Source organism: Cygnus atratus, chromosome 3, assembly GCF_013377495.2.
Source record: "Cygnus atratus isolate AKBS03 ecotype Queensland, Australia chromosome 3, CAtr_DNAZoo_HiC_assembly, whole genome shotgun sequence".
NCBI classification, from domain to species: Eukaryota; Metazoa; Chordata; class Aves; order Anseriformes; family Anatidae; genus Cygnus; species Cygnus atratus.
In genome coordinates this window covers 9,915,912-9,928,078 of record NC_066364.1, presented here as the reverse complement: position 1 = coordinate 9,928,078, position 12,167 = coordinate 9,915,912, and the positions used below count along the sequence as shown (strand labels likewise).

General features: G+C 39.8%; 1 protein-coding gene and 1 long non-coding RNA gene across 2 annotated transcripts in view; both read right to left on the bottom strand.

The window, feature by feature from the left end:
- LDAH (lipid droplet associated hydrolase) overlaps positions 1-12,167 on the bottom strand; it is a 118,794-nt gene that overhangs the window by 101,321 nt on the left and 5,306 nt on the right. Inside the window, exon 2 of the mRNA XM_035560103.1 lies at positions 3,656-3,814. Within this exon, the coding sequence (XP_035415996.1) occupies positions 3,656-3,814 (159 nt within the window). The remainder of the gene's footprint in view (positions 1-3,655; positions 3,815-12,167) is intronic.
- Positions 814-2,393, bottom strand: LOC118254652 (uncharacterized). Its single transcript, XR_007707946.1, has 2 exons — positions 2,326-2,393; positions 814-2,002 (listed from the first exon to the last, which is right to left on the bottom strand). It is a non-coding gene; the product is annotated as an uncharacterized LOC118254652 (long non-coding RNA).

Genomic DNA, 12,167 nt, shown 5'->3' with positions numbered 1-12,167 from the left:
GGTATTTTTTTATTTTATTTTTTTGTTCCCCCCCATTGACCTGTACCAAGCTGTCCTTTTGCCCTTCGTTATTTCATCCCATAAGGGATCTCAGCCCGGGATACATGCCTTTCAAGTGTGAAAATTGTTGGACCCTAGCAGGGCTCTACATTTCATACTCAGACAGCTACAAAACCATGAGGAGAATGCTATCTAATCCTGTTTAGGTATACAGACATGTTGCCAGATGACCCAAATGTCCGGATCTCCCCTAGAGCTGTGTTTTCTATGTTGGCAGACAGAATTCTCCTTGAAGGCCAGAAGTGAGGCATGTATCAAACTAGGAAAAAATGATTTATGAGAAGCAAAAAGGCATTATGTTATGCCAGCTCCTAATCGGCTCCCTGGCAGTCACAGCAAGGAGCTTGGGTGACTTGATTGACTACTGAATTTGGGTAGCCAAAATGAAGATAGCGACGCCATGGTTTTGCCCTCACTACACTTCCAAGGTAAAAAAAGGAGTTTTAGTTTGTTCTTCCAAGGAGGAACTGCAACCATAAGTAATGTGACACTCATCTCACAGTAACACACATAAGAAAAGAGTTTAAATCAAGTCATTCGAGGTAAATGCCTTAAAAATAACCATTTCTCTTGACCTAGTTTCCAAATTAAGTATCAACCAGCAATAACACATTACCAGATACACTTCATTTTTATAGATGAGGTACATCAGATAGGATATGACATTTTCCCCAAACGAAAGACAGCAAATGAAGTATTTCTTTTACACGGCAACAAAGATATGAAGAGGTGAAAAAGTCAAACATTCTAGTCAGAAGCTTTAAGAAACATTTATTATTTACATATTATTAGTGAATAAACAAAGCAAAAGAAGAGAAAGAAACATTGTTCCCATCAATACACAATGCAACAGTGTAAGGTAATTTATTTCCTAAAACTTTTCCTTAATTTACTGCTGCCAGGCCTATTTCAGTATTTTCTGCTCAGGAAGAGGAATCACACATACATGCAAGATAATTGTCTCTGCCTGAAAAAGTCTTACAGTATCCTACAAAATGACGCAACTAGTATCTTCAACCAACTCCAGGTGGTGAAAAAGCAGGAAAAAAATGAGGAACCAGAAGAACAAACAGCACTACCACATGAGTTAACCAACAGAAGCATCCTCCAGAACAACAGTGTAATCTTGGCCAAAACGTTCACCATAATACTCAAAATCCCTGGAGGAGATTTAGAAATCAAGTAACTTAGAAGTCAGCTTAAATGTTCTGCCTGCTTTGGTGGCTTTTCAGAGCTCCTTCTTCAGTGACTTTCAGACCACCCAGCTCATCATATCCCAAAATGAACCGCAGGTGGCAGGTATGGATACTGAAGTGAAAGCATACACAGTTCTAACTGAAAGCTTTGGAAATTTCAGATGTTGGGGTAATGCCTCAAAAAATCAGTTTTTAAATACATTTCACAGTATTTGGTGTGTTTTTCTTTTGTTTGGGCTTCTTAAGGCCAGCATCTGGAGGTACAAATCTCTTTTCTTTAGAAGAGAAGCTTTTAGCTCTCGGTGGCGCTGTACCCTTGGAGACACCAGACAGCAAGAAACTAATCAGAGTCAAAATATAATCTGTTCAGGAACAAAAGCAGGAGGTCAACAGGAACCCTGAAGGAAAGTTTAAAGGAAGTGGCTGATATGGCAAGACGAATCAAGAGCAAAACAGAAATAAGCAAAAAATGCACAGGATTTGTAAGAAAGGGTAGCAGGTGTTGAGCAGCAACCATGATTCAAGTCAGAATTCAAGTCACTTTGCCATTCTTCAACATTTAAACACTTCGCTTGGAAGATCTAACATTTGTTGAACGATTATTTTTGGATCTCTCTCTCAGTAGACTCAGATGTACACACATCTTTGCGTTCCTCCATATCAACATTTGTTACTCAAATAAAATCCTGGTACCAGCATTAGATGCAAAGATTGATGTGGTTAAGTCAAAAATATTAAATTATCACCTGAAAAGAAATAAACACCTACTTATTGTAAAACTAGTAAAAGAAGGGTTATGACAACTTGGTTGCTTTTTGCTTATTTTACAACTGTTAGAAAAGACAAGCACCGTAAGTGAAACACCATATCCACAATGGCATCACTCATCTTTTAAATTCTTCGTGTGAAAAGTTCCTTGCTTTTATATTTCATGCAAGCAAAAATGATCTGTTCTTAACAGGACTTAACACTTAGCACTTCACAGTGACTTCAGTTACGGAAGCAGGGGGAAAGGCTCAGAGGCACTGGGTACTCTGGTTGGCTACTGTCTGCCAGAAAACACCCTCACCATCATCAGTTATTTCCTGACAGCTTTTTTTGCAGCTTGGCAGTTGTTGTTACATTTTTTGTTTTCTCAGTGAGAGAATTTCCAGTGCGTTACCAACATAATTCTGAAATAAGAGCAGAAACATTAATCAACAGCTCACAAAAGCTGACACATCACTACAGAAGCACTCTGAATATCCCGCTGATGTTTATTTATGATTACTTATCGGGTTAATATAAAGTGTTATTAAGAAGTCCTCATACAAGCGTCCCACAGGAATTAAGATCCAGGTAGCCCTGCCACTACGTTTTCTTGTAGACAAGTTTCCTCTGATGAATATACAGCCTATAAAGCCTGTGTGTCCTGGTGCATTTCAAGCAAAGTAACTTGACATGCCTTGGAGAGATGCCTCATCTTGGATGCCAATACATCCATTTGACACTTGCACTCTTTCTCTACAAACCCTTCTACTGACGTTTGTTAGCTTTACAGGTTTACCCTAGCTACAAGGCTCTACCACCAGCCCAAAAAGATGGGCATCACAACCTGAAGACAGACCAAGTCTCCAGAACTTAGGGGAAGAAACACTTACCTGTTCATTTAGTACTTCCAAAAATGCTAGAAGAAATCAGCAATCAAAGAGCATCAAATCATGCTTGCACCTCTGCAAAACTGTTCAACAATGTGGATCCATACAGATGGTCTTTAGGAAAAACTTACGCTCTGCATCAGGCTTAAAAATCTGTTCCCATGAAGCAGTAGCAAGATGAAATAATGGGACGCTTCTTTCTTCTTTTCAGTTACAGAAAGCATTTAAACTTTACTGTGATGGTGTTAAAAGTTAGGCTATTTATTCTGCTACAGGAGGCTAGGACATAAAATCATTGTGCCTGAAGAAATGGACATAAAATATTCTACAGTGCTTCCAAAACCTTGTAAAAAATGAAAAATGGGACCTGGACACCCTTTCAGCACTAAATAAAGACCAGCCCATAAGCACCAGAACATACTTGAACAATTAGCACAAGGCTGACATGGCAGTAGCATTTTAACATACAAGAAATAAATGGAAAGAGCGATGAAAATATACAATGTTGTCAGCAAGCAGCTACCACAGAGTAAGTGACATCCTAATTTCTCAGTTTTACCTTAAGGCACTACTAAAAATATAGATAACAGTACTAACCCAGTATAACAAAGGAATTTCGCCACTGTAATAACACTGATTTTTAGCCGCGTGTATATGACAAATTCCATCATTTATCTAGTAACACTTTTGACATGGAAATTGAATATGCCTATTCCAATTCATCACATTTCCAGACTTAAAAACAAACAAAAAGATCCTTACCAGGAATAATCATGAATAAGAGCCTAGGGAGATTTTTACTTTCATCTTTCGAGAGGTCTTTCCATGGCCCGCATTTTAAAACATGGGTAGCAGCTCCGCAACAGTAGATAAATTCTTCATGTAATGGGACTGGCTCTTCTGATGCTGACCTCATGTTTGCTGTAAGACAAAAAAATATACTGTTAGAAAGAGATCAGCAAATATTTACATAGCTTGCTCTCTGCTATTGTACCTTCCCATAGAACAACTGGGGAAAGAAAAAAAACAATCCACCAACAACAAACAAAATACTACCCTCCCAAGCAACTGTCATCTCCAGTAAACAGAGGCCCGATTCAATATTTGATGTTTGAGTAAGTTGCAAGAGTTTATACACACTACCACTTCAGATTTTGTCACAAGTATACAATGATGAACTGGACAATAATATCTAGTCTACCTTAAAGGCAAATAATTTTAAATTTCTTATTCACAGAGTACAGAGGAAAGACTCAGTTGAAACATATGTGAAGACAAAGAAAAAAAAAACAAACCAAGGAGAAGTACTGCATGAACGCCTTCACAAGTTCTGTGTGCCTCACTATGGGAACACAGCATCATAAGGAAATCATAAGGAAACGATGACGATGGAAGCCAAAAGGCAAACGTGCTAGTTACCAGACAGCCTTCCAGCAGTAGCTGAGTTCCTCATTTTTAAGTCCAACACAACTAAATTATCTAGAAGCTTTCAATGGTTTAAAAGAGCAGTCTTTGTCAGTTAAAGCTCATCAAGATTTGAGCACTTCAGGCACATATTTATGCTCCCCTTTACAACTTTTCTTAAGTTTAGTTATTTGAATACAGTGATGGGAAATAAAACAGCACGGTGCCAAATAAGCACAGCATGTTCATCAGTTCATGTTTTTGTCACACACGAAATGGCTGTGTACTAATAGGATACCACTTTGGAACTGGCTGATTGAACAAACTCCCGCATCTTCCCTTAAGTAAAAAAAGCCTCTTCATCAAGTGACTAGTTACAAATCAAAATTTCGCTGAGATGAACTATGAGCTATCAAATGAAGAGTCAGAAGTCTGTCCTTGTTGGAGTACAGTCACATATATGCATCACTCAGAACTGAGACCTATACTCAGTAGGTCAACAGTGCTGTTTGTATCAACTTTGAGGGCTATTTAAGCTCTACAAAACAGTTCCCATCTTAGAAGAACCTCATTTCAGGCTTCTAAAGCAAAATATCCTCACTTATATGGAGCTGAAAGGCTTGGTTAAATTATTACAGGAATGATTATGCATTTTTTTTGGTCCAAAATATGACCATCTGTAATGGAAAAAGCTGTCCGACTTAATTCTTTCCAATTTAATCAAATTGTTATTCGAATCTTTTTTTTTGTCTGTGTGTGTGATTAAGTCTAACTTTCAGGGTGTACCAGGTACTGGCATTAAAGTTGACTGAAATATAAATATACAAAAAAATTGATCTTTAATCTTTAAGTATCTAGTTAGGATAACATTAGCACTTTCAAATCTTTTAGCTTAGTGAAAACAAAAGCCATTCATTGTTGAATACAGGGATCCAAATTCTATTTCCTAATCAGTTTGTGAAGTTTCAGGCATGTAAACTCAACCATAAGCTCTAAAAAGTGTTATAGTAAGTTTACTTTATTACCATACTGAAATATCTCACACTGAACAGAGACCGTTAAAGCATGGATACCTGTCCTGTTTGTACTGCCACTAGAAAATAAAGACATTTAAAGCCAAAGTTTCCAGGACCCTGACGGAGGGACACTCAAAGTCAAAAATGCCTAGTGTTACACAACGTGGAAGAAACAGATCTGAATGAAGCCATGAAGTAACAATCTTCAACCACATAAAACAAAATGCACTTGTAGAAACGTTTCCTTACTTCCCCCAGTTCTCATTTGAAGTTTTGCAAGGTTTAAGTAAAACAGTGGACAAGACCGATAGTGCTTTATTTTGAATTAACAAAAAGTACCTTGAAAAAACTGAGCATAATATAAACAGAAAATGCTTCTGGGGGGAAGAAAGAAGTGTTGTTTAGTGCTTTCAATTACAGCACTATTCTCTGGATGAAGCTTTTTTCCCCCCACCCCTCCACCTACCTACTTCCCCACAAAAAAAGCTCTATTAATGCCAAACAAGAAAATTTTACTACTTCTTTATTCACCGTGTTACTAGCTTACAGTGACGGGAAGGTAAGTAATTGAAGTGAATACTTTCAAACATTAATAATAAGGAATAATTTGCAGAGAGTAATTCCCGCTTTTTATTTCTTAATTACTCAAAACTGAAAGACACCAAGAGCATCTCTGACAGAGAAACCCAGTTACATCAACAACCACTGTACACTTTTAGCTTGTCATCCGTTTTCTGAGGTGTTTACAATCCAAGAAGCCTTATCCAAAACCCTTATCCAAAAGTAAATTTCATACAAAGTTTCTAATTGCAAACCAATAAAGGAATAGTTTGTCAAGTTTCATTCTGAATTGATTTTACTGAGCAACTCCAAAGGGAAATCCCACTGGCAATTCTTCATTCACGAGTAGCATCTGCAATATAAGGTCATAAACTAAAAAATGAAACAGGAAGGCCAGCAACACGTTTTAGACTGAAATGGTAGACTTTTCAGGTTCACATCAATTTCTGTGGTAGCTTTATTCCACTTTTTAACATAACTTCCAATTTTTACTATGCACAGCACTGCAGTAAGACTGTGCACTAAAAAAAAAGGTTTTCTGAAAAACTGCCCACATAAGAAAATTCCGAAAGGTTTCCTAGTACTCACACTTTGTAAAAGCTTAAGGATTTTTATTTTATTATTCATTGTTGGGTTTTTCATTTGGAATTTTATGGTCTGTAGTAATATAGATGGACTGAAGAGAAAAACAGAGAAAAGGAACGGGATATACTTCTAGGATGCTACTCTGACTTGTTTTAAGAGAAAATGAATAATATTCCCAAATACCTATGTCTCTCCTTTGTTCTTCATAAAAGCAGTTTTCAAGAACAATACTTCCATTATAGGCATCTATCTTTGGAATTAATTGCCTGTATCTCCCATAGAAATATTTAAGACAGCCCATCAATTTCCAGATGCATTTAATGGATGGGTTTTGAGATGAGGTTCCTACTGGCTGAGCCAGCTGGCAGAGGGCACAGTTCGTGCCATTGCTGTAGGCAAGCTAAGGAGAACTCAGAACCACAGATTTGACCACAGGGAGTTTCATGAGTCATTGTGGAAGAGAAGAACAGAGCTAGAGAAAGAGATGCAACTATGTAGGAAATAAGTCCCATGCAGTATTTTCTCTCATCTCCAACCCCTACCCATACGCTCTTTAAGCATCCGTGGAAAAGTATTGCAAGAAGGACAGTTTCTGTCAACAGTATTTATCCAGTGGGAAAGACATGGCTTGAACTTCTGCTAGAATACACAAGCATGCGCTTTGACTTGCTGGGTAAGGCTTTAGCCCTGGATTAACACACCCTTAACATAGGTGTCTACCTGACAGCAAACTCCTCTTACTGGATACAGAGATCTAGGCTACAGCAGAGGGACTAACTGCTGAACCATGGGACCAGCCGCTAGGTTTCTACCTCCGGATGAAGCAAATCACCCTGTAGTCAGCAAAGCCTATCATGAGAATTTAAACACATCTGACATACTTAAAGATACTTACAAACAAACATGTATATTTAGGTGTCATACCACCGGACTCCACCCATTGCCACTGTACCAGATGAGAATATTTGGAAACAAAGTAATCCACAAGGAAGAGATTACTTCTGCCATACAACTAGATCTCTTCACATTCATCCTTGTTGCTGGTGACTCTAAAGCAAAATGCTAATAGTAAAAGCAACCTTCCTTTGCATCCACAATGCTTAATTATTTATGCAACTGTCCCGATAGCATATTAACTGCTCTACCTTGCATATTAACTGCTCTACCTTACACTATTACTTGGAATTAAGGTTTTATTTGAAAGATCTATTGGGAAAAACAACATTTGTGATCTGCATCCAAAATACTGTTCTGTGAAAGAACTATCACAAACTTGGTCTAGCACTGTATAACATCACCAGAGTAAGCTGTTTAAAATTTGGCCTATAAATTACCCAATCATAAGACAGGACAAACAGGTCGCTGTACCTGATCTGAAGAATGACACTTAAGTGAGGGAAACAGTGGTAATCACAAGGGCAAAGATAATCATAAAACCACAGCACATCCTGAGTTGGAAGGGACCCACGAGGATCACTAAGTCCAAGTCCTGGCTCTAGACAGGACCACCCAAAATCAGACCCTATGTCTGCGAGCACTGTCCAAACAGATCTTGAACTCCAGCAGACTTGGTGCCCTGGGGAGCCTGTCCCAGTGCCCGACCACCCTCTGGGTGAAGAACGTTTTCTTAACATCCAGCCTGACCCTCCCCTGTCCCAGCTCCATGCCGTTTCCTCGGGTCCTGTCGCTGTCCCCAGAGAGCAGAGCTCAGCGCCTGCCCCTCCGCTCCCCTCGTGAGGGAGCTGCAGGCCGCCATGAGGCCTCCCCTCAGCCTGCTCTGCCCTGGGCTGAACAAACCAAGGCAGCTCAGCTGCTCCTCGTAAGTCTTGCCCTCTAGACAGACCCTTCACCATCTTTGCTGCCCTCTTTTGGACCCTCTCTAATAGTTTTATGTCCTTTTTATACTGGGACACCCAAAACTGGGCACAGTACTCAAGCTGAGGCTACGTTATCACACAGTAGAGCATGATAATCCCTTCCCTCAGCCAGCTAGCAATGCTGTGCCTGATGCATCCCAGGACATCGCTGACCCTCCTGGCTGCCAGGTCACACTGTTGACTCATACTCAATTTGCTGCCAACCAAAACCCTCAGATCTCTTTCCGCGGAGCTGCTCTCCAGCCTCTCATCCCCCAGGCGTGTACTTAAAGCTATGGTTGTCCCTTCCCAAGTGTGGAATCCAGCATATGCTCTTGCTAAACTTCATATTGCTGGTGACTGCCCAGCTCTATACTTTGTCCGTATCGCTCTGTAAGGCCTTTCCACTCTCAGAGTCAACAGATCCTGCCTACATAGAATAGTGGTGGAACCAAAGTAAAGGAAAAGGGAACAGTGAAGCAAACTTGACATATGCTCTTCCACAAAACCATATAAGAGACATCCCAGGGTGCCCAAAAAGCTGGCCAGGGCTGTTGTGAGTCCATTCCCTGCCTTTTTTGATTAGTCACAATGACTAGGGGTAGTGCTTGAAAACAACAAAAAAGGCAACCATAATGCACACACTAAAGATGGTGGATGAAGGGTGCTAAGGGCCAGTCGGCCTCATCTCAGTTCTCTGAAAGCTATCACAAAAAATCCTCCTGAAGTTGTATTCAGACACACAGAAGTGACTGAGAACACCCAGCCTGGATTTGGCAAGGGCACAATGTACCTGAATAACCTCACTGCCTTTTATGAAGGACAAATGACTCGACGAGGGGAGAAAAGTAGATGTTGTTTAGCTTAACCCACAAGACTCAACAAAATCCTACACAACAAAGAAAAACATTCACTTACCAGCCGTATCCCTCAAGGATCAATATTGGGACAATATTGTTCAGTGTTGTCATTAACTATCTGTACAATGGGACAGTAAGCACTCTCTGCAGGTTGGTGCATAACACCAGTCTTGGATAGGGAGAAAAAGACCAACTCAAACACTCCAAGGCAGTGCTGCTATCCAAATGGACCTTGACAGGCTAGAAAAACAGCCTAGCAGAAACCACGTGAAATCCAATGGCAAACAGAAAGCCCTGCACCTGCAGTTGTTCAATAAACCAACACAGCACAGGGTGGGTGCTCACGGATGAGAAAGCGGCTTTGCAGAAAAGACACTAATGGACAACAAGTTGGACATGAGTCAGTAGCGTGCCCTTGCAAGCATATACAAGGCTGCATTTGGCAGAGTAGCCAGCTGGTTAATTAGCATGATTATATTCCTCTGCTTGGCATTGGAGAGAATGCATCTGGAGCACTTTGTCCAGTTTTGGACTCCTCAGTACAAAAAAGACATTAGCATACTGGAGAGAGTCATGCAGATGACAATCAAGATGATACAGGTGCTGAAGCATGACTCGTGTCTAAAGGACAAGGACCAACACTTAAAAATTGCATTTTTCTGTTCCACCAAGAAGAGGTTAAGTTGTAATCTAATAGCAACCTAGATCAATCTGAAAGATACCTACAAAGAGAGACTTTTCTTTGCAACAGCAGGTGGTAAACCAAGAGGCAACAGCTACAAGTTGTGCCTTGAGAGATTTGGACATTACGGAAAATTTCTTCACTAGGAAGACAATGGATGATAAGTCTGAGAGGCAGTGGAACCTCTACTGTTGGAAGTTTTTAAGACCCAGCTACACAAAATAATTTTGGTCTGAATAGAAGATTGGAGCAAATTTTCTCCACAGGTTGGACCAAATGTTCTCCACAGGTTTCTTCAAACCAACATTTTACTATTCTTAACAGCCCTAAAATACCAGAAAAGATCAGCAATGAAGTGCTACAAGGATCTCAGCCAATTTTTCTAGTACCTCAGCAAAGGCAGCAGAGAGCTTCATGAATATAGTAGGTGACAACAACAAAGTATATAGGTCAGAGAAAAGAAATGTCATCAGCCCCCAAAAACACTGGAAACTGAAGTAGATGTATTCCATGGATTAACTGTACCAGCTTAAAAACAAACACACCCTAAATGGTGAGTTTGTGTGACTGAATTCAATATCACAATACGAAAGAGCAACTTGAAAAATAGGAAGTGGGATTGCTCCTGCTGACTGCTAGATGCTAAGGCTCTAACAGTTTCTGCAACACTGCCCCCAGAACAGAACCATCCAGACCTGACACAAGCTCCTTGATTTGCAGACTGGAACTAACATGCTAACGGCAAAGAGCTGGTAGCAGTAGGAACAGACAGACTGACCTGGTAGGAAACCTGCAACAGCGAATGAGGGGTGGAATGCAAGATGCCTACATCTCAGCAAGGATTTCTTTAGACAAACTACAGACAAACAGTAGATGCCAGATTTTCAGTAGAAAAACTACAAGCATAGGCCAAAGACTTTGCAAGCTGTTGTGACATCGGTCACAAATCTTGACTCATTCTGTATAAGAAAAGCAGCAGCAGTAAGTAGCAAATGTAACTGAAACATTACTGCATTTTATTTTACAGTATAATTCTGCCAGTCATATGATGGAAAGGACATGCTAGCCCCTTTCGTGCTGAAGCACTAAGTAAAAACCATTGTGTTATTTGTGAAAACAAGGGAAACCCTGTGGACATGTCAAATAAAGCAATGTAGTTAAATGAAATAACCCAGTAAAACACAACAACTATATCTCAGACAGTTCAGAACAGTAGGCTGTTTCCATCTAAAACAAGTGAAGTAATTACGACTTTTATTCAGGGATCAGTCAGTGACCTAGTAATCTGAAGCCCTTAGCTTGTTCTGTTCCTGTGTTGCCCCCCCACACACCATTGCTTCCTCAGTTAGAAGAATTTCACTGATGACTGTGCAAAAATGTCTGTGAAATGCATGGGAATAGTGTACAGGCTACAGCTTATTCATGCTTAGAGCTGTAATGATAAAAAAAATTGAAGTGCAGAATGGAAACCAGAACTAGTTTTCATTTCAGAACCTTGTACAGAGACACTGTACAGGAGACTGCACAGACCCGAATAGGAAGAAGCCTAATTCTAAAACTGGATCTCCAGTATCAACACAAAACTTCGATTTCATTACAGCTAATAATCGCATAATTATCACCAAGAAACCGTGTGCTGTCCTGGGGGGAAGGGAAGACAGGAAAAGAACTTCTGGGTATCAATTCTGCACTGGACAAACGGTCCCTTGTAAGTGCCAAAAACTATAATGTCAACTATTGAGAAACCTTTCAGCAAAGCAGGGCAGAAGTCAAGAATCAAAGCGTTAGCTTTAAAAGGTCCAGATTTTGTGGATTCAAATAAGGAACAGATGGATCTGTTTGGTGAATGTCTCTGATGAGCTGCAGACAGAAGAGGGGATCTATGGCTGCAAATGATCGCTGGTATACAACGTTATAAGACAGAGCAACTACAACAGAAAAATTGCTTCCCTAATATTTGCCGTCAATCGTAATCCAAAGAAAGTGCTTTGCACCAATATAAATAGTTTTGGGGGTAAAGAGTCAAGAAATCAGAAAACATTTTCAGATCCTATAATGCTACTACATATCTACATTGGTCTGATACAAAATTATTTAATGGAGATCATGGTCAATAACCCTGGGGAAATGGATTAGGAAAGCCTACTGTAGCTTCTACCATTCCTTAGATCTCCCTGAGAATTTTCATTTAAAAGAGTTCAACATATACTAGTGACAGCAGAAGAATCAAGTGGAATTCTTGTCAATCAACATAAATAAATGATAACAAAACTATTACCACACTCTTTGTCTTGATTTCTTCACTATTCT